This window comes from Poecilia mexicana, unplaced genomic scaffold, assembly GCF_051168715.1.
Source record: "Poecilia mexicana isolate PSO_F unplaced genomic scaffold, ASM5116871v1 scaffold_15, whole genome shotgun sequence".
Classification (NCBI taxonomy): domain Eukaryota; kingdom Metazoa; phylum Chordata; class Actinopteri; order Cyprinodontiformes; family Poeciliidae; genus Poecilia; species Poecilia mexicana.
The window spans coordinates 5354551-5376986 of record NW_028263384.1 but is presented as its reverse complement, the minus strand read 5'-3'; the positions used below and the strand labels follow the sequence as shown (position 1 = coordinate 5376986).

At 42.1% G+C, this 22436-nt stretch overlaps 2 protein-coding genes across 2 annotated transcripts; both read right to left on the bottom strand.

Annotated features, from left to right (window-relative positions):
• Positions 1–1191: 1191 nt before the first annotated feature.
• pcca (propionyl-CoA carboxylase subunit alpha) lies at positions 1192–13630 on the bottom strand. The gene is made up of 23 exons (XM_014991096.2): positions 13522–13630; positions 12231–12308; positions 11808–11855; positions 11353–11421; positions 11108–11221; positions 10919–10972; positions 9399–9530; positions 8747–8783; positions 7638–7716; positions 7413–7515; positions 6706–6800; positions 5702–5852; positions 5337–5480; positions 4940–5014; positions 4642–4710; positions 4484–4559; positions 4196–4409; positions 3688–3790; positions 2827–2925; positions 2683–2736; positions 1871–2011; positions 1493–1570; positions 1192–1385 (listed from the first exon to the last, which is right to left on the bottom strand). Exons 1-23 carry the CDS (start codon positions 13573–13575, stop codon positions 1317–1319), a joined length of 2136 nt encoding a protein of 711 aa, XP_014846582.1. The 5' UTR covers positions 13576–13630; the 3' UTR covers positions 1192–1316.
• A 683-nt stretch (positions 13631–14313) lies between these two features.
• On the bottom strand, positions 14314–21963 carry LOC106920224 (uncharacterized). The gene is made up of 2 exons (XM_014991099.2): positions 21172–21963; positions 14314–19118 (listed from the first exon to the last, which is right to left on the bottom strand). The coding sequence occupies exons 1-2, from the start codon at positions 21692–21694 to the stop codon at positions 18496–18498; spliced, it is 1146 nt and encodes a 381-aa protein (XP_014846585.1). The 5' UTR covers positions 21695–21963; the 3' UTR covers positions 14314–18495.
• Positions 21964–22436: the final 473 nt, after the last annotated feature.

Here is a 22436-nt window from a genome sequence, read left to right as displayed (position 1 = left end):
TGCACAGTGGCACAGTTGGTAGAGTTGTTGCCGTGGGTTCAAATCCCAGCCTCAGGGTCTTTCTGCATGTTCTCCCTGTGCATGTGTGGGTTCTCTGCAAGTTCTCCGGCTTCCACCCACAGTCCAAAAACATGACTGTCAGGTTAATTGGCCTCTCTAAATTCTCCTTAGGTGTGTGTGTGTGTGTGTGTGTGTGTGTGTGTGTGTGTGTGTGTGTGTGTGTGTGTGAGTGTATGCTTGTTTGTCCTGTCTGACTCTGTTGCCCTGCGATGGACTGGCAACCTGTCCAGGGTGACCCCGCCTCTCACCCGATACATTCACTGGAGATAGACACCACCAACCCTGGTTACCCCACTAGGGATAAGCGTGTAATGGATGGAGATTGACTTAGAACAAGCTTCTATATCTTGTTGAAAATATACTTTTGTTTTATTTCGACTCTTCTAAAATATTTTCACTAGAAACTTGACCAAAATAGTTGTTTTTGATTGTGTTTTTGCAGTACAGAGAATTTCTTTCCAAAGTAATGTTTTATTCAGTTCACTTTATGTAAAATTTAACACCAATTCATAATAAACAAATCTGACACCTAAAGACAAATTGGTACAAATTTAAATCAGATAAATTCAGTTCACTCTTCTAATACAACTTAATTTAATCCACAACTTGATATAAAAAGAACCGCTAAATGTTACTAAATGTTTTCCAAATGTACATTAGAAAAGTGTGAAGTGTGTTTATATCCTGGCTCTTTCTTGTGTTTGGAACATTTAAAACGGGGGAACAAAGTTCAAGGTGAGTGAATTTATCTGAAGGGTTTGTATTCCCCAACATTATATAAATAATATTTATATTATTTGAATTAAAGGTTGCGGTGTGGAACTAAAAATCATTAAAGCAGGAAGAGTCAAATTTTTATCTCATCACCTCTACAAATTCTGCTGTTTCTGGAGGTCATGTGGCTTTTTGACCCCTGCAGGTTCCTGGTTCTTACCAGACTTAGCTCCTCCCATTCCAGGCTCATCATGAGAACAGGAGGTGTTTAGGTTCACAATGTATAAGTTTGTCGCAATATGCTTAGAATCCATATTTAATTTATAATAAACATGTTTTAATCACCATATGCTTTAATCTATATATTATGTTTAGAATCAATACTACTGGTGATTAAAAAAGGAAATCTGCTCAGAATGTAAGTAAAGAGACTTTAATAAAATCTACCAAAAGCAACAGAAAAATAAACAGCTGATACAGGTTAGTGTCCAACATGGCCCCTGCTGGTGGACCATGGAAGTGTTGATGAGGCCACATGCGTCTCATTCCAGCTCCACCAGCAGGTCTCCTTCCCCCACCGTCTCACCAGCGTTACAGTGGACACTCTTCACCTGCGGGCAGAGAGGAGCGGCTGATCAAAGGCTCTCCTGCTTTAATTCGGATTCCTGAAACAAACAGACAAGCTTAGCAGAACACCACGGGGCGTTGCTACGGTTACCTTTGCTTGCCTAGCAGCTGTTAAACTGTTCTGCATCTTCATGGCTTCAATCACACAGATCTCCTGACCCTCTGCAACCTACAGAGGAAGCATCTGTTAATGCCTGACTGCAGCCTCATCTGTAAAGTGGATCGGCGCGACCCCGATTCTCTACATTAGATGAGTACTTCTAAAAATTTAAATAATACTGAACATGTTTTCACATTAATGTAACTTGGCAGTAAACAGATTAAAAACAGCTTTGATTTGATAGATAAAATAACATTTATCTTGAAGTTTCTACTTATTTCGTCCTGTGGAGTTTAGAGGCCCGTATAAATACTTGTGGCGTGCTGGATTTGGTCCCGGGCCTTCAGTTTGACACATTAGAGTTGTTACCGTGTCTCCAGGCTTGACGGACACGGCCACCACTGTTCCGGGCATGGGAGAGCGCAGGATGCTGCTGGTGTCCTCTGACACCTTCTCTGGCATGTAGGAGTCCAGCTCTGCTGCCCGTTGGGACAAAATCCTGAGTTTAAACTGAAAACACAAAACACACACACACCTGAAAACACACACATGGTTATCAAGTCGCACACAAGCCTGGCTCAAACTTTTTACATGTGCTATACTTAGAAACCATTACAAATATTTCCATTAGGGCTGGTGACATTATGCGATTAATCTAAAAAGTTTATCGCATTAATATTACGTAATGCAGATTAATCGCATTCCCTGTTTTGACCTGAAAGCCTTTTTCCCATGGAGAGTGGAAAGATAAGCAAATTTCATTTGGATGAAACCAAGCCGCTACGTCTACTTACTGTAATGATTAATTATCCTTCCACCGAAAAAATGAGTCATTTCCAACCAAAAGACTTTTAAACATTCCAGAATATAAAAACTTGGAAAACTGAGGCGTTTGGTTTGAAACAAAAAATTTTCTTTAGCATTTTTAGGACAACACGCATTTTTACATTTCAATTTTACAGAGTTAAGAACGGTGATTAATCATTAATTGCAGTGCTATTATGTGACTAATCTAATTAGGCTCTTTAAAAGATTGACAGCACTAATTTCCATCCATCCATTCTGTAGTGAAGCCGCATCATTTCCTGGTTTCTCCAGCTCATTCTGGGTAATTCCTCCACAATCTCCTGTCAAGCATCATGTGTGACATCACAAAGCTTCCTGCTGGCATGCAGTCTTACCAATGTGCCCATGTACTGCAGAACTATGGTTCCTGAAGCGTCTCTGGACAGACACTACAACACACACAAACACCAAATGTCAGCTGAGAAACGGCGTCACATACAACCAGCTTCAGTGCGGTGAAAGCAACCTGGAGGCGTTACCTGGAGCATCCTGTCTGCACCGTTAACAGAGACTGGCAGCAGGGGGGAGGCCAGGTTCCACTGCCCACACACCTCCACTGTCCCTCCACCAGCCTCCACCTGTAATGTCAGAGGCCACATGTACCAGTACCAATCACTTGGTTTTATGTGAATTAACATGCAAACGGAACGGAGTTGTACTTTAGCAAAGATGCACCAATCCGATATTAATATCTGTATCAGTCCCGATATTGAAAAAAAATCTAGATCAGGTAGTGTGACATTGTGCCTGATCCATAAAAGGAGCGTCTTTTCAGCCTAATTCTATGCTTTGTGCTCTGAGCGACATCATGCTTTATGATTTATTTAACATTATATTTAGAACTCCTAATTGCACTTTCTGAATCATTTGAAAGGTTTGCTGCAGCTTAATTTTTACATGGCTGAGGTAGCCAACCTATCCTTTAAATCAGTTTCAGTTTCTTTATTATTTATTTTACATTGGCTGTTATTCTCCTAATTGCCCTGACTGAGCAAAGTTGTGTTATTTTTAAACGTTTGACTAAGCTTGGGAAGCTATTGGTGTATTTAAGGTGCTGTACTGGTGCAGAGTTATCAAATGAATTTATAACTTATGATTAGATTAGATTTATGCAGGGTTTTTTTTTTTACTAAACCTCAGATGTCCGTATCAGAAGTGGATAGGTGCATCCCTAGATTTAAAATGTAAAGAGTTTTTGAAATCCTGAGTATTGTGCATTTGATGTTTCTTCTTCTGTGGGCACCAAATGTCAGAAAACGAGTCAGAACAGCCACTACTTAAACTAAAATAACTAGCATCACACATCAATGTACCTGCTGCCTTCTCTATCCAGTACTTACAGTGTAGACGTCACCTGACTTGGTGATGTCCACCTGGTGGCGCTCTCCCCCCAGCTCCACACACAGCTCCCAGTAGCCACTCTCCACAGGAGCCGATGACACCCTGCAACATGCCACAGCTGAATTATGAATACAGCTCATGTAACCGTCTACATCCATCGCTGATACGATTTTTGATAATTTAGTGCATGAACAAGCTTATTTGCGTGTCATTTTATTTTATTTTTTCTTATTTAATTTAAACACCACAATTGCAGAATTGTGTTTATTTGACATTAGCAGAATATAAAAGATTTGCACACATTTGTAATGGAAACTTCTGTCATCAAATGTTGAGAGGGGCAGAAAACACTAAACTACTTATGCACAAAATGATGCTCAAAAAAACCCAGTTTGTTGATCCAGTTTCACATTTCCAGCTCACAGATTCCCTCTGGTTCTGATTCAGGTTCACCCAGAAGCCCAGGTCAGACTGCAGCTAGCATGTAAGATGTGTAGCCATGGTTACCTGAGTGGACCCAGGATGTTACGTGAGCGGAGCTGAGCAGTAATGTACAGAGCTGCCGCTGAGGCCAGCAGCTCCCTGCAGCTCTCTGCGTCCAGCTGGTGACCTTTGAACCCGTCAGGGTAGACCTCAGGCAGGAAGTTTGTGCTGATGTCACCGGAGATGAACCGAGGGTGCGTGATGATCTCCCTCAGCAGAGGGATGTTGTGGGTTACACCTGAGCACACCAGACCAGAGGTGTTTAACAGAGCAGACTGGCCCAGATGCTAATGTTGCCACAGCCGAATCTACCTCTTATCACGTAGTGGTCCAGAGCGTCCTCCATCCTGGACAGAGCCTCAGCTCGGGTCGACCCATAGGTGACCAGCTGCGGACACAAAACGGATCAGTTACTGCTTCGCTCCGGAAGATCAATCAGAGGCAACGAGTGTGTTTCCAATATCCGTCACCTTGGAGATCATAGGATCATAGTAGATACTGATGTCACTTCCTTCCTCAATACCGCTGTCCACCCGGACCTGGTGGAGAACATAGCCGGTTACTCAACGCTCACACTGAGGAAACAGGAAGTCATAGAGACAGAGGGTCGTCCAGGTAACCAGGAAATCAGAGAGACAGAGGGTCGTCCAGGTAACCAGGAAGTCACAGAAGTCAGAGAGAGAGGGTCGCCCAAGTAACCAGGAATTCACAGAGTCAGAGGGTTGTCCAGGTAACCAGGAAGACACCCTGACAACAACAGAAACTTACATTGCTGAGGTCGAGAGGCTCCTGGTACTCAGACAGCCGTCCAATAGAGGGAAGACCAAAGGACTTATACGGGTCCTACAGGAAAACAGGCAGTAAGATGAACACCTGCTCACCCAGCAGAGCTCAGCAATAGTCCAGTGACTTCAACCAGCAAACTGCAAACTAATAGAGTGGATTCATATACTTAATATGACCAGTTCTATACAGCAACAACATTAATATGTCTGACTTCTCAAACCAAGCAGGATGTGAGCGTGTCACTGATCTTATGTATAAAGTGTCTTTATTGGAGATTTGGTTGGATTTTGTTTTTATTAACAAACGATATTTTAGTGGCTATATGAGCCAAACAGCAGCCAGTTCTGTGATGACCTCAGAGGTCTAGAGTGTCACTGACCTCTGCGTAAACACGGCTCTCTATGGCCCAGCCGTTGATGGGGATGTCCTTCTGCTGGTGCTGCAGCCGATAACCCTTGGCGACCCGGATCATCTGCTCCACCAGGTCCAGACCCGTGATGCACTCAGTAATCGGATGCTCCACCTGAGGTTAAAGGTCAAACAGAGGAAATATTAGGACAACAGATTGTAAACATTCACTTTAATATTGTCGCAGAATTACTGAACCACAGGTTAAACTACTACAGTTTTTCCTCTCAACATTCATTGATTCTCTTTGTTTTTATGTCTCTGGAGCTCAAACCAGAAGCATTACATGAGCAAATAGAGTGGGGAGCTCCTCCCGCTGGACCGGAGTGGACTTACCTGGAGTCGTGTGTTCATCTCCAGGAAGTAGAAGTTTTTCTGGGAGTCCACCAGGAACTCCACGGTACCAGCAGAGGAATACTTCACAGCCTTGGCCAGCTGCACTGCCTGCTCCCCCATGGCCCGCCGCGTGTCTGGGTCCAGGAAGGTACTGGAGTGGGGAGAAGGACCCGCAGCTTAGGTTCAGTTCAATCATTCAGATTTTATATATATTTAGGATGTCTTCTGAGGAGCTCTGGAGGTCCAGAAGCACATCGTGGTTCTGCTGTTGCAAACCTCAGTCTGGCTGTTTTTGCTTTTTGTTTTAAAATTGTTCCGTTAAAATTCAGCTCTGGAAAAAATGAAGAGCCCACTGCACTGAACCCCACTGAAAACCTCCTGGTTATTCCACCAAATATTGATTTCTGAATGCTTCCTGAGTTAAAACATCAGTATTGTTGTTTCTAAATAAAATATGAACTTGTTTTCTTTGCATTTTTTGAGGTCTCAAAGCACTGCATCTTCTTCATTTCTCATTTTCTGCAAATAAATAGAAAATTTTTGCTTGGAATTTCAGAGACATGTCAGTAGTTCATAGAATAAAAGAACAATGTTCCATTTTACTCAAACATAAACCTATAAGAAGTAAAATCAGAGAAACTGATAATTTTAAGTGGTCTCTTAATTTTTTCCAGAATTATGTCTCCAAATTCTATTTGGAATCTAATGTAAGGATAATAGTTACATACATGTATTGAAAATATCTATATTTCAGCCATATTTCTGCCTCCCATCCAACTGTGAGTGTTGCCATGTTCAGGTTACACAAATACAGTCAAAAGCCAAAAACACACTACACATGTCAGGCCTTCTGGCTGGAAATGATAGACTGCAAAAGAGCTGAAGGGATAGAAAGTTGAAAATCCACACAGAAAAATCCAGTGGTTCCTAAATCCTGTTTAACTCCAGAACCTGGTGTGAAACAGAACCAGCAGTGCTGGACCCGATGACAGAGGCCCACTGACCTGGGAGCCTCCTCCACCACCTTCTGGTTCCTCCTCTGGATGGAGCACTCCCTCTCATTCAGCCACAGGGCATTACCATGCTTATCAGCCAGCACCTGCAACTCACACACACACACATTTTGTTTATCCCATCATGACCTTTCCAAGCAGTAGCCTAATCAATATATATATATATATATATATATATATATATATATATATATATATATATATAACATCATAAAAGTAGCACCAAGTATAGAATTAGACTGAATAGATCTGCTCTTATGCATCAGTCACATTGTCATGACACCTGATCTAGAATTATTTTCAATTTGGGGACCGACAGTTATTAATATCGGATTGGTGCATCTCTATCTAAGACACAACGCTCTAGGCAACAAGCAGAACATTTACAACAATTACTTATATCTAAATACAACTAGCTGCAGATTGATTATTTATACATAGAAAACAAAAGGATTTTAAGTGTTTATTTCTGGACCACAAATGTGTCCACACACCCTGACGTCCAGCTGTTAGACGTCCTGATAGTTTAGGTAGGTGCAAAACTAAAAAGTCCACAACTGTGCATACCATGGATATACCTGATTATATACTAGCTAGGCATAACCGACATGAACGGAAGAAAATGAAAAAATTAAACCTGTCGAGGTGACAACTCTTATTTTCACCGACTGAACTATGGGAGAGTAATGGCTGCCTACCTGGATCTCTATGTGCCTAGGGTTGTCTATGTACTTCTCAATCAGCAGCCTGTCATCCCCAAAGCTGGATGCTGCTTCCTGAGATGAGAAACGGAAACCTTCCCTGTGAGGCATAACATGCAGCACATCCATAAGCAATTCTACCAACTGCTCATAGCTAAAGCTGACTTGTATTAAAGCACAGCGTGTTTGCTGCCATCGTGCGAGGCGTTCATAGAACCGTACCGCGTCTCCTCATCGTTCCAGGCTATCCTCATTCCCTTCCCTCCTCCTCCAGCCGACGCCTTGATCATCACAGGGTAGCCTGGGAACAAAACACGGCAGAACCTGGAGCAACGTCAACCATTCCACTCTCTTTACTCACAGCTGCAGGATATGAAATGTTATGAACTAGTAAATCGCAATTCCAGGCTCTAGAGTGGTGTCTGTGCCACTGCCTGAATGAAAGAGCACACAGTCTCACTCTGAGGACCATAACACATAGAAACCAAGTAAACACATGCTGAGGAACGAGTCTATATCAGTCAGAACTGATATGTACCTCTGTCTGGTGGAGTTAATTAGAACTAAATGAACTAAAGTGAGTGAGTTAATTTACAATCCTTTGTAAACGGATCTTGTCTTTCATGTGTTAAAGTCACATTTTAACAAAGGTAGTTAGCCATTTCACAGGACTGTCCACAATCCTGAGCTTTATACCTGCACTTTTTCCTAGGAATGTCTGAAGAGATTAAAATATCTAAGATGATTTTTGATCAGCCTGGAGTTTCGGCTGAAGCTCCAACATTCCTAGATGGGATTTGCAACTCTGGATTGTTCTACAGACTTAATTCCTGTCTCCTGTTCCACAAACTCCAGATGTGAGAAGAGGACAGTTTGAAGCAGGGGTGTCCAAAGTGTGGCAAGACGGCCATTTGTGGCCTTTGAAAGGATTTTGGTTAGAACCAGACCAGAAGTCAAGCATGCTTAACAATTTCTCCAACAAAATAGACAGCAATTGATAATCCAAAAAATTTGGAAATTGTCTCTTTTTCATTTAATAAGGTTACTGTTGAAAGCCCTTTTTATGTTTTGGATCTTTAATTATATGCATTATAGATACATATCATTATCATTATCTGCATGACTTTTTAGAAAAGCCCTGCAGATAAAACAAAACAAAAAACAAGCAAACAAAAAACCATCACAAGCTCAATTTAGCAATTTTTATTGAATTAATTTTGCCAGTAGTCAAAATTTGCCGGTTTTGGCCTCCTGGGGCAAAAAAATTGGACACCACTGGTTTAAGGAGTCAAATCATGATGAATCTGTCAGTGAGAACAGGGACGACTCACCGATTTCCTGAGCGATCTTCACAGCTTCCTCTGCAGTCTGTGAAGCAGAGAGAGGTGGGCTTTGGTTAGCAATGAGAAACCAAGATCAAGGTTCAGCTACAGGTAGAGTTCTGACCCGTTCCAGCTTGACCTGAGGGTTCTGATCCATCAACCCAGATTTGCCAAGAGAAAAAGTCTTTAACATCTGCCAACAGCAGCAGGCAGAGCAGGTCGACACATTCAAGAGCGCGACGACACATTCGCGCTTTTAGATAGATTTTTACCCAGAATGCAAATGGAAAAAACCGTGAGTGAAACGGTGACTGGGACTGACTAGTATATATTCCATTGTATTGAGGGAAAGTTAGTTTCACATCTGTTCAAGCCCCCTGGTGGTTGAAGAAAAATCCACATATAAACCGGAAAATACAATATATGAAAAAAAACACTGAATGCTCTCTGGTATGAGGAGGCGGGCCGGATCCGGCATTGTTCAGGGGGCCGGACCAAATGACGTGGCGGCCCGGATCCGGCCCGCGGGCCGTAGTTTGGGGACCCCTGATCTAAAATAATACATAAAGGATGGATATTATTTTAATACTTCGGGTCTCGTGTCACAGTGGGTGACCTCCGTATTAAGTTGGGTTCTTTTTCACCATCTGTGACCTCCTACCTTGACAACTCCATCAAATCCTGGGATAGTGTTGACCTTGGCAGCCTTAGCAATCAGCTTGCTCTCAATTTTATCCCCCATTGCTTGTATCGCATGAGTGTCTGGGCCGATGAATGTTACACCTTCTGCAGCCTAGCAACAAAAGAAGAAAAGCAACAAATGTTCACAATAGAAAACTACTGAGAGCACAAAGTAAAAAAAATAGTATCACCTAAATCATCCAATGAATTCTGAAACATCATCCCTTCTTGTGTCATCAGCAAACCTACTGAGTTCAGTCCTGTGTCTGCAGAGCAATGAGCAGAGGACTGAGGACTCGTCCTTGAGGAACTCCTAATGGCTGGGTTCTACCGAGTGGAACGGCTGAACACAGAGCAGTATGACATCTTTCGATTATCTCACCGTTTTGAGTGGCACACCCTATGTTTCAGCAGGGAAGCCAGGTAGAAATATGTTTGAGAGGTCTTGTGTGTTTAATATTTTAGAAAATGGACAATGGAGACACAGATTGTATAGTCTGAGTGTGTGTGATTTGGCTTCTAAACGAACCCGATCCCAGATCCCAGTTCTTCTCACTTTGGGTCTCCATGCACTCATCCATTCTGAACATCATCATCTTCATTCAGCAACAGCCTCCAGTTTATTTTCCATTTAAGGGAAGTCCACTAACTCTTGGCTGTACATAACCAATCTAGTCTGAATCTTAGCACATGCTTTTTTTTAAAAAATGGTTTCTTTTTTCTCTTTTGCAGAAAACACGATGCAAATAAATGTTAAAAATGCAACAATGCGCAGAAGTAACTTCTGTTGTCCTTTTTCTTGAAAGGAATGGTATATGTTTTCCAGGAACACATGGCCATTTCATAGCACAATCAAGTAAGTATATTACCTTCAATTGTTATCAAAAGGCTACATATATCAAATATGACTTCAAATAAATTTTACGTCCCGATTTAACACCTTGAAATTGGGACTCTTCCTCTTTAAGAAGCTCCTGCTCTTTCTGAAACTCTGCCTTCAGGAAGTCATCACAACATGGCTCATCACAACATGGCTCCTCTATAAACCTTTAAAAACGTTTTTACCAGCATTGCACTCAGAAGTAGCTTGTATAATGAGCTCAGTTGATGCACAGTTCCACCTCATGTTTGCCAATTGGTGCTGGCTAGTCTGAAGAAGCTGAGCAGGAAAGAGCTGCTCTCTGAGGAGAAAGCTGGGAAGCTTGGAGTCGGGGCAAAGTCCAATCAGGCACAGCTCAGTGGTTGCCATGGAGATTAAAGAATTTCTCAAACATGCATGAAAGAATCACAGTAACACTCCAACCATGTTTTTGATGAGGGATTGTCATAATAACATGACAAAAAGCTCAACAAAGTTGATTTTACATGATACGGCCACTTTAACCACAGCCTCTTTGTGCATCTAAATAAGAACAAATTGAATCTGAGAATTTTCAGAGAAAAAAAACTGAAAGTTCTTCCAAAGGCACCACAAGATGAATCTATGTGCCTGGAACTCACCAGGCGCTTTGCAAATTCCTTGTTCTCAGAGAGAAATCCATACCCAGGATGAACCTTAAAAAAGAAAGAAAACACCGTTCAACACTCAGATTCAGTCTGATCATTGAGCCTGAGCTCAGTTTAGACTCAAGCTGTGACTCATGGGGAACACCCATAAGCTCAGGAAAAGCTGAGGACATGAAAGCTCACTGCTTGTGCTCCAGTTTGCCTGATGGCCTCCATGATGGCCTCCATGTTCAGGTAGCTCTTCCCAGTAGGAGCAGGGCCAACACACACAGATTCGTCAGCCATCTTTACATGAACCTGGAGGCACACATGAACAAATCACAAAAACCATGTCATCATCTGTCAGGGCAGATCTTTGACTTCCAGAGTTTGAATGAAAATAGAGAGCCACTGATGCTGATGACAGAAAAAGAGAGAAGATGACTCACAGCACTGGAGTCTACATCACTGTGAACAGCTACAGTCTGGATGCCCATCTTCTTACACGTTTTCATCACCTGGAGAAAAACAAGAGATGTCCAAACCAGCAAATAGGAAATCTACACACACCAGGGGTATTTAATAGTTTCACTAATTTATCTTCCAAATATTGTTTACCCAGCATACATTTGAAAATTGCTCTCATAATCCACATCAGAAAGGTCTGATAATAAAGATTAAACATTTGTTTTAACACTAAGACGCCATCAACAGAATACAATCTTCTTCGTCTTGTGCTCGTCTTAGCCTAATTCAAGAGCATAATGTTAATTTCTCCATATCTACACTTTCTGTGATTTACCTGGATGTTGTAAAGCATATTATGGGATGCCCGTGTCAGTAAAATGTAACCAAGCATGACAGAGAATGCAGACTAAACATTAAAGTCTATTATCTCTCTCACCCTGCAGGCTATTTCTCCTCTGTTGGCGATGAGGATCTTCTCAAAGGTCTGGAGAAGAAAAGCAGCAGGTCAGTAAATGAACACAGCTAATCTGGGGTCACTTGAACACAACATCTGCATTTTTAACCCTTCGCTGCACCTCAGCTTCCTGTCTCAGGTGGTAACAGGGAGTTCACAGCTCTATTATCAGCAGCTCTAAGTAAAAGTAACCAATGCCTGAATGAATATCAGAACTACACAACAAAAAGCAAATTCCACTGGGCTTCCATCGTGGGGTATGCAAACTTTGGGCTAAGAAAGCGCTGCTCCACTTTTGAACATCATAATCCATGTTTTCGTATTGAGAATAAAAACCGAAAACACTGAAGAGTTCCCCCATGTCCTGTCAGAGTGGAACAGAGCAGAGGAAGAATCCCAGCTCACCTTCTCATTGGGACTGGTGGTGGTGGAGTACTGAGGCCTGTGTGTTCCTGCACAGCACCGGGCCTGGCATGGAGCAGACTGCAACACACACACACACACACACACACACACACACACACACACACACACACACACAGACACACACACCACGAGGGTTCTAGTTAGAGTGAGTTCCCAGATGATGAAACCCTTCCGCTTCACAGAACAGCCCTTCCTGTTCAGCTCCTTCAGACTAGCATGCAGCAATTAGCAAACACCTGGTGGGCTCATTATACAAGCTACTTCTCAGTGCAAAGCAGGTAAAAATGTTTTTAAAGGATTAATAGAGGAGGAATGTACTGATGGCTTCCTGAAAGTGGAGCTTCAGAAAGAGAGAGAGTTTTTAAAGAGAAAGAGACAAAAAGCACAAGGCCTTCAAGGCACCCAACATGTTTTTGGGTGCCTCTAGTTATGGAGGCACCCATAACTAGAGGGTGCCTCCATAACTGGCATAACATACGCCAGTTATGGAGATTCTATCTCCATAACTGGCGTATGTTTTATTTCACATATTCTTAGAACTGAACCGGGAAATGACAGCATGTCATTGCACACTTAAAGTGCATTAAAAATATTTTCAAACACATCATGCGTGTGATGTGCAATGACATGCACATCACATGTGCATGTCATTGCACATGCACATGTGCAATGACATGCACATGTCATAGCTTGGAAAGTTAGCTATTGCTAACTTTCCAAGACAAAACTTGGTACATTTCAGAAAATCATTTTAAAATAAATGCTGTGTTCAACTTTCTTTCCCACCAGACCTGTGTATGTTTAATACTATTCTCCCGTTTCAGCCAGTTGTGGACCAGATGAGCTGCATCCTCTACTGAAACTCGCTTTTCTGCATATTAATAAAACTTGATTATCTCAACAGAAAAAAAAACGCAGTTCACACTGAATCAAATGAAGATGTCTTCAAATTTCAGTTCAGGTTTTCTGCTTTTTTCCCCCCTGATTTATAAACACTTTTTTTTTTTTTTTAATCTAAGCTTTATTACAGGCAGGGTTGCTCTGTAAAACTAGCTTCAACACTGAAATGTCCAGGTTAAAGCTGGTGCCAGTAGTCATAATGTTATGCTCAACAGTGTAACGGGCACAACAGCCGCTGCCATCAACTACTGGAGATTAAAGCGTTAAATCTTTGTGGCGGAGCAGCCGGTTGCGGTTCTCTAGGTGCTTACTTCCGGTCGGACTGAGCCTCCACCCTGACCCTGTCACAGTCACTTAGTGGAAAACTCACCTTCACGGCAAACAGCAGCCTGTCCAGGAACACTGCCTGTCTGTACACCGCCATGTTGCCCAAGTTTCTCTTCTTCTCTGAGCTTTCTCAGACCCTACATCACTGCCCCCTCCTGGACTGAGCTTCGAAGTGTTCAAACCCGTCCCTCCATCGGCTGTACCCGCTCAGCCGACGGAGGAAAGTCAGGAGACTGTGTTCAATAAACTAAATAAACGTAACATGGAAAAAGTTTAAGTGAATTATCATGGTATCATTTTTTTAGGTAAAAAACGTAATTTTTTAACAGGGTGTGAACACTTTTGAGGATCAGTGTATCTGTTGGTGAAGCAATAGATACACTCAAAGAAAATAGAGCAGAACTAAACAGCCAGACGGAGTTGCTGGCCACATACAAGTGTAGACTTCATTGATTTTGAAATGACCTCGTTTTTCATCTCTAGTGGACAGTTTTCCTTTGCTTCAGTCTACAATCTTTGTTTCCACTTGTTATAGACCAAGTTCCAGCTTGTAAATGTAGACTTCTATCTGAATAAACATATGTACTGCAAAAACACCAGTGATTTAAAGTCAGATAATAGTGAATGGGCATTTTCAAGATATGAGGACGGTACATTTCTTTTGTCTTGGCCATTAGCTGCAAAATATTCAAACTAATAAGACCCATCCACAGCAGGGAAGATACTGAATGCTCATAATTTCTACACGGAACCTTGCTTCAGAATCCCAGACAGACCTTTCAATGCATCAAGATGTTAACAATGTTATTCCCTTGAAATAAACTCGGAACTTCAGTGTTTTCTGCTTGAATTTATTTCAAAGTGAATGTGCTGAGAATGATAATAAAGGACAAAGAAAAATGTCACCAGAGACTGTCTTTGTTTCACTCATGTTCGTTACCTTTCTCCATTTTCAAGAAGAGCTGCAGAACATCTGCAACCTCATCAGGCCCAGGGCTGATCACGTCACTCCGGAAGTTATCCATCTAAATACAGAACAAACCTCTCCAGTCTACCATTAAAAAATGCATACAAAGGCTGAATCCAGGAGACATTTAAGACAACAGAAGACATTAACAGGAAAAAAAAGACAATAAATGTTTATAAAAAAAACATTCGTCAGCAACAGGATTCAATTTTTTAAAGTCCAATCGTTTGTCTTTATTCTATTTTTCTCATTTTTGTCACACAATAACTGGAGTTGAGAGTGGTCTGATGATCTGAAGGCTTGTTCTATATGGCAGGTTCACTTCACTGGAATTTACCCATCATTCGTTTCAGCCACTTCCTTAACTTTAGCAACACATTTACTGGGGAAAGAACAGCCAGTCCCATGAACATCTGACTGAGCCGGAACATCACAGATAAAACAAGAAAGCATCTGAAAACTGAGAGAGAAACTCTGGTAGGTTCGAGCCGTGATTCCAGTTCAGTCTGGGAAATACATGGAAGTGCTAGTCTGTCACATCAACACATCCAGTTGGTTCTGGACGCCAAGCTGACCGTTTGAAACATTTTATTCTTTGGAGCAACATGAAGTTACTATTCCTAGAGGGTTCTTGATCCAAAACTACCGATTTGACCTAAAGCCAGAGGTTGGATAGCTCAACTCTTGGCTTCGTGAAACAGAATTCAGAACATGAAATTATACCGCTATTATTAATGGCATATTTTTCTACAGAAATTATGGAATCCCTCAATATTGAGAACATTGTTCCACCTCTAACAGCTTAACTTTTAGGAGGAATTGAATCCACTAAATGAATAAAATTGGATTAAGAACAATGAGTTGATCTGCCTTCCTGGGCAGATGGATTATCATCTGAAAACTGAATTCATTACCTCCAAACCTCTTCTACGTTTGATTGGTAGGGTCAAACGTTGATCTCAGCGTTTTGGACCCTTTCGATAAAGGGTCCAAAATGCTGAGATCCTCCTGTGCATTTATTGCGTTAGTGCATTTACTGGAATCTGTCCTGTTCCTTTAGGAACACCCCTATCACCAGTAACTGGAAAGATACTTCTTTTCTTAAGGCAGTTATTGTTTCATTAGGACAAGATACCAAACAAATGTTCTAGCTTTTGTTTTTTGTTGTTGTTCAGTGCAGATTCAGAACTCAACAGTTAATCCCTTTCATCTTCAACTCCCACATATTAAAAATATTTCACTGCAATGCTGTTGTTGCTTGATTGGCGATTTATGACAGAGAAGGTTTGTGAAGAAACAATTTGCTAAGGAAGTTATGCTTTTATCCCAAGGTCATTACAGCTCCAACTCCCAAGATCAGTAATGGATCAACTTTGACCCCCTCAACTCTGCATCAACACCATTAGATGATGCTGAGATGTAGAAGACACGTGTGTATAGATCACAGATTCAAGGTGAGATCCAAAATTAAACTGTTTTTATATATGAATCCCACTTACTTCAGTCAATTTACCACTGTTTACTTCCCCAACACCGACTTTTGTTTGTCATCGTTTGTCCTTGTATTTCTTCTGTTGTACCTGGTTTTATTTCCAAGGCATATTACTTTGAGTTTTCTTTCCAGATGCTTTAATTTTCAACCTTTATAACTTTCATATCTGGTTTGTTCTGAGTCCAAATGTTAGACTGAGCGTATTAGGAATTATTTCAGCTATTATTATTAATTCCAACTGCTATATTTCGCTATTTCAGTTTTGATTTTTGCGGACATGTTTTTTTGTGAATCAACCAGGAACATGATGGCTCATCAGGTTGATATGCAGACTCATTTTCAGAGTTAGGTCTGCACTGGTATTTTTGTTGAACAGCAAATAAATGATGATTCTACATTTTTTCTACAACATTGAGGGATTCCTCGATTTTATTTCATAATCTGATTTTTTTTGTTGTTGTTTCGTTTTGCTACCAAGTAAAACTAAGTGAACGTCCTCCAGGAGAAGTAAGTGCACTCATTTCGCTAGAAGTTAAGTTGGAGCAACAAAAAGTAAATAGGCCCCTTGCCACTCACAATTAAGAATGATCACACTTCCACATATACAAAATTAATATCTCTCCACCAGTTCATTACCCTCTCTAATTCATCTAACGCAGTCACCTGTGTGTTAGATTGGTGGCCATTTTGGAAATCCTGAGCTGTAAACTGGAATGTAACCAGACACAGGTCGCTGAGCCACTGATAGGACCTGAAGATTGGATTTTTTGAAGTGAAGTTTTGTATAGGTACTGTCAAAAATATTTATTTTTATTTTTTACAAAGATGTCATTTGACCATGAGCTTGCTGGAAATACATCTTGTGAATGGTGAAAGGCTAACAGCTGGTTAGCTTAAGTTAGTTATTTAAAACAACTCAAACTGAACATGTGGAAGAATCAGTGGGATACAACACCATGTTCGTGAATAACTTGGTGTTGTTCACTAACAGTTTGCAACTTTTAGGAAAAGAAATATTTGTTTACGTATTTGTTAAAACTGTCACTATGCCATTACAGCATAATATGAGACAGATAATCTGCCAAAAGGTCAATATCTTCCACCTCCTTCCCTGAGCTATTAATGTTGTCTGAAGAAATGCATCCCTCTGACCAAAAGCAACCAATCAGAGCCAGGAGGAGGCTCTAACTGCTGTCAATCAACCTCATGTACTTGCTGCTCAATGTGCTAGTGCCAGAGAAACAACTCACTGTTACAGAAAAACCATTTATCTGCCATCATCTGTGGCCATGCTAACTAACCTTAGCATTCACAGCAAGATCTGCTTTCAGGAAGAAGCTGCAGCTGAGCAAAGTGCAGAGAGCAGCAACACAAAGAGGATGTTTGACAGCACTAAGACCTGCCTCCTGACTGAGTGGTTGTATCTAGATAGCACAGAGAGGGCAGAAGAACTTAAGTTTTTCATAGATTATGTGTCTCAGAACATACTGTCATGTCATAGTGCCCGTTTCAACAAAAGTTACATACTGCAGCTTTAACAGACAATACATTTAGCACAGAACAACATCTGTGTTCTTATGCAGCATTACCTTGGATGTCGGCTCTTTCAATCTGCCTGATTTGCTGTAACTTATCAAGTTGTTCAAGCCATGAGCTGAAGAAAGTTTTTAATTCTGTTAAAAGATGATGTGCTGATGTATTTTCCAAGTCTCACACCTTAAAAAATGATCCTAATGAATTCACAATGAGCTGATCCAGCAGAGCGGCCGGGGAGGCTGATTGAATCAGGGTGTTTATGATTGGCTTGTTGGTTTTTGCCACCCCAACGATGTATTTACTTTTCTGACAAGCTCATGGCGATGTTGCGTTTTTCTACTACAGGAAAGGGAACTCGTACTGAATGCATTGAATTCTTAGGCAAACTGCAGCCAAACCACTTGCCACGGTGTTGTAGTGATCACAGTAACACTCTGACCAGGTTTCCACTCATTCTTTGTTACTAAAGGCCTCAGTTTGCTTCAAACAAAGTGCTCGTCGATTCTTCTAACATGTCGAAGAAATCCCAGCTGGCAGCAGGACCATCTGGTTCCAACTATTTTAGCAAACAAACCAAACCTCTACCAGCTTGTTTGAAGAATACTAAACCCTCGACAGCTCTGACAGCCCTGCACTTCATAAGTCGGCTGTTTGAACATGCCAAGCTGCCTGTTGGGTTGTTTCATCGCTGTCGCTTTAGCCCTTGAAACTGCTTCACACATCACAGCCCTTAGACTGGTTCTAAAGTTCAGACACCCTGTTCAAATAGTTCTAGGAAGCAACATCCTTGGGTACTCTTGATTTAACAAAACCACCGTATTAGCTGTAAAACTTTGTTTCAGAATCTCATGGTGACCTTTCTGCCATTGTTTTGGACACCACATTTTCGTCCACATATCTCAGAGATGGGTTGTTTAGTGAAACAATAACTGTCTTGATGTTTGATGAAAGTCTTGGCCAGGAGCCACTGATTAAGGAGCAAACAGCTGCTTGTTCTGACTGAAGCAACCATCGCCCGCACCCTACGTGACGTAGTCGTCCTCGTCGCTGCGTTCTGTCTTGATGTGGTCTGGGTGAAGCAGTGGAAAGTGTGGCGCTGTAGTCCTCGTGCAAACATACCACTCCTTAATGTTTGACAGCTGAGTTAAGGCCGGGTTCACCGAGCGCTGGCTCCGGCGGGGGGTTCTGGAGCTCTGTTGCTTCTGGCTCAGCTGGCTCTTGAGGCCCGACAGAGAGAGATCCAGAGGCATGGCCACCGGAGACGAACTCCGCAGCAACACCTTACCGCTTACATCGTTGCTAGGGCTGAGATCTAACTGGTGAGTGGTCAACAGTGGGAAATGAGAACTCCTGTTGGCAAGCGACGAAGTGAAGTGGTTCATTTTCAGGTCGAGGGGTTCGAGGACAGGTTGCTGGAGGTGGTGATGGCCAAAGCTGTACAAGTCCTGGTGGTCAGAGGTAGGCGACGACTTGACGTGGATCTTCATGTGCTTGCGCAGGGAGCTGGGGTGGGTGTAAGACTTGGTGCAGCCCAGAGCCTTGCAGTCGTAGGGCTTTGAAGCAGTGTGGACCTGCGAGTGCTTCTTCCTGTCGCTGCTGTTAGCGAAGCGCCTCTCACAAAACTCACACTGGAATGGCTTCTCGCCTGCAAAACAAATGTTACACTCACTGAGATCTCAGATGCAAGTATGTATTTGGATTTATATTTCTGACTCATGATATTACTGGGACACAATAAACATCCGGAGATCATTTTTGGAAAACAAGACACTGAAAGGTCTGCAGTGTAGCATTGACTGGCAGTAGCTGTATTTCCCTTAGAAATGGGCGCAAAACGTTGTTGAAAAAACATAATTTTGCAATTGTGGTGTTTCCATTAAACACAATGAAAATCACATGTGAATAAGCTTGTTCACATGATATGTCAAATTGCGCAAATACATGGTCACTAGCTCTGTTTTCATTGTTTATATGATTGTGCAATTAGTGATTTCCAAAATAAATTCATTTACTCGAAATTTTGAAAAATAAAAAAAAAGACTTGTTTTTTGTTAAAAAGCTTCGGCTCTAAAATGAGGTGGGTTTTTTGGCCATACTGAAATTGGTTTATTATACAAAACTTCAATGGAAACAATTTCTTCACATCACACAAGTCACATGATCAACAACCGGATGTTGCCACTGGCACAAACCACGAAGAAGAAGACGGGAAGTAGTTTGAGGATGATACTGCGGTGTGCCTTTTAATGATTTGTCACGTGAACAAGCTTATTCACATGTGATTTTAATTTAATTTCTTATTTAATGGAAAGACTAGAATTGAAAAATAGTTTTTTGTTATTTTATTATAATTTTTTTTTTACCTTTGCGGAATTTAGACAAAGATTTGTGCACATCTGTAAAGGAAACACAGCAACAATGAATCAAAGTGAAGGTGTTGCTCTTTTAGCTTCAGTCGTATTGAAACAGGATCCCAGTGGATCCGCTAGATCACGACTCTAAAACCTACAGCTCTGGACTGTAGAGCTATTTAATATTTCATACTAAACATGAAATATTGACCTGTTATTACTTGAGTTCTATGACCTCATGAAAAAACACTGTCGCCCCCCACAAGTCGACTCCATGCAGAAAGACCCAAGGATGGGTTTTGAACCCAGAACCATCATGCTGCAAAGCAACGTTACCAACTGATGATGACAAAGAGTATTTACATTCAAAAGGTCTCTCAGTGCAGGTCTGCAGAAAGTTCCATCTCAGTTTATCTGCTTTAACGATGAATTTAACAAAAATAACCCAGTGGAACTGCTTCAGGGTAAACATCCAGACTCCATTCATCACCTGGTTCTGCAGCCTGACTGAACACTGGGATTTTAAATATCCGGGTTGCATATGATGTTAATGCTCACTTAATTTGAAAATAATTGTTACATATTTTTATGTTAATTATTTCAAACCTAAAATAGTGTTTTGGGTCACACACACACACACGCACGCACGCACACACACACACACACACACACACACACACACACACACACACACACACACACACACACACACACACACACACCGGGGCAGGAAAACACAACTATATCCATGCAGAGATTATAATGATGTCACCTCTGTGTCATAATAATGTTCCCTCTTAAAAACAGTTATGGCTCAGTAATAAACTCACTGGTTCAGAAAGAGAAGTCTCTGCAGAGGATAGTTTCTAGGCTTGATGGTCCAACTAAACCAGTGTGTTTCACTGACTGACCATTCACCACGTACACACAGCTACTGCAGATAATTCAAAGAGGCAGAAAGAACTAAAAAGAGCTTTAGAGTAAAAATCCATCTAGACTAAAAGTCAGATTTCACTTTAACCCCATCTGACCTCCTCCTCAGCAGCCTGCTGGGTGTTAATCCCTCACCCTGCATGACTCCTCAAACCCGGGGCTCCAGTAGGAACCGAGGAGGCGGTGGAGGGAAGGGTGTCCACAAAAGGGACTCAGCCTTTAGAGACATGGAGGGGTGGGGGGAGATCCCTGCAGACTGAGAGCTATCTTTATTAACCTCACATTGTGTCTGTGTGTGTCAGGAAGCCGCTGTCTGTACGGATGACACGGATTTAACTCCCCCCGCCCCGTCGCAGCCGGCCGGCCAGCCAGCAGTGTCACCCCGTGAACAGACCCAGAAGCAGCAGAGCTTACCCGTGTGCGTGCGCGTGTGGATCTTGAGGTTCTCGGAGCGTGCGAACATCTTGCCGCAGTTGGGAAACGCGCACGAGAAGGGCTTCTCCCCGGTGTGCACGCGGATGTGGTTGATGAGTTTGTATTTGGCTTTGAACGCCTTCCCGCCGCGCAGACACTCGTCCCACATGCAGACATGACTGAGGCTCTCGAGCCCCGCCGCGACGTGCTCGCTGGTGACGTGGTCCACGAGCTCGGGCATGGAGCTGAAAGTTTGCTCGCAGACGGACGTCGCCGTCCGCCCGAGCCTCGGCTTCGAAGAAGTTCGCTCAGTCCATTTGCACACCAGCTCGGTTTTCACGGTGGGGCCTTTGGAGAAATCCAGCAGGCCGTCCATCCCACCCCCGGCTGGAGTGTCAATACAGGCGGAGACATTCGTGGCTTTCGCTTGGGGTGGGGAGACGATGCTCGAAGCCCCGGAGTTGTTGTTCCCCAAAGGAGAGACGAGGCCATTGTGCCTGGCCACCACGGCCATCCGCTTCATGCTCCGCTCCGCTCCCCAAATACACTCCTCCTTTTTCCTAAAATGACTAAATTATAAATGACAATGCGCTTATTGCGCTCCTGTTTTCTCCTGGCGGTGTAGTTTCACGCACAGCGCATGCGGCAGCGTCTTTACCCCCCGCTGTTCGACGTTAGATCCCGAGAGTCAAGCCTCCATGCTTCTATTTACTGTGAATGGAGGTGAACGGATTGGAAGGAATGGAGCAGGCTGCGGTCCAAACCAGCGGAGGGGCGTCCTTGTTTCCTTTCCTCGCCCCCTCCGGTCCCACTTTTCTTTCTTCCTAACATTCCCAGAGAGTTAAAATTCAACCTTAGTTATTTCTAACTAGTTGCTTGAACATATATACAGATGCACAAGAATTAAACATTAATATGTTCTATTGCAGAAATCCAGATCCGACTGTAGACTTATTGAATAAGTCTACACTCGTATGTAATAAATTAGAAGTCCCGATGAGTCTCGTTCTCCAGATTAAAATGACCTTTTGAAAATAACCTTTAATCAGTTATAAACCCCCATTTTTTTTAACAAAACCCACATTTCTGTTTTTAAAAGCAGTTTTTATTGGTCTGATAGAATATTATAAACTTAAATGATCATAATTAACAGAAACAAAGGCTTTCAAACAACCATCTTGGTGTAATTAATGCTGTTTATGTTTAACTTAGTGATACCTCCTGCATGAATGGACTTTTCATTAATAATCTGATTTATTGACTGT

Excerpts from the sequence above, each read along its gene's own strand:
- LOC106920224 (XM_014991099.2), bottom strand. The coding sequence starts at position 21,694 with ATGAAGCGGATGGCCGTGGTGGCCAGGCACAATGGCCTCGTCTCTCCT. Across the intron at positions 19,119-21,171 it reads CCACACGCGCACGCACACGG|GCGAGAAGCCATTCCAGTGT; the intron begins GTAAGCTCTGCT and ends TTTGTTTTGCAG.
- pcca (XM_014991096.2), bottom strand. The coding sequence starts at position 13,575 with ATGGCGGTGTACAGACAGGCAGTGTTCCTGGACAGGCTGCTGTTTGCC. Across the intron at positions 12,309-13,521 it reads GGCTGCTGTTTGCCGTGAAG|TCTGCTCCATGCCAGGCCCG; the intron begins GTGAGTTTTCCA and ends TGTGTGTTGCAG. Across the intron at positions 4,711-4,939 it reads AGCCTCTCGACCTCAGCAAT|GTCCGGGTGGACAGCGGTAT; the intron begins GTAAGTTTCTGT and ends GTTCTCCACCAG.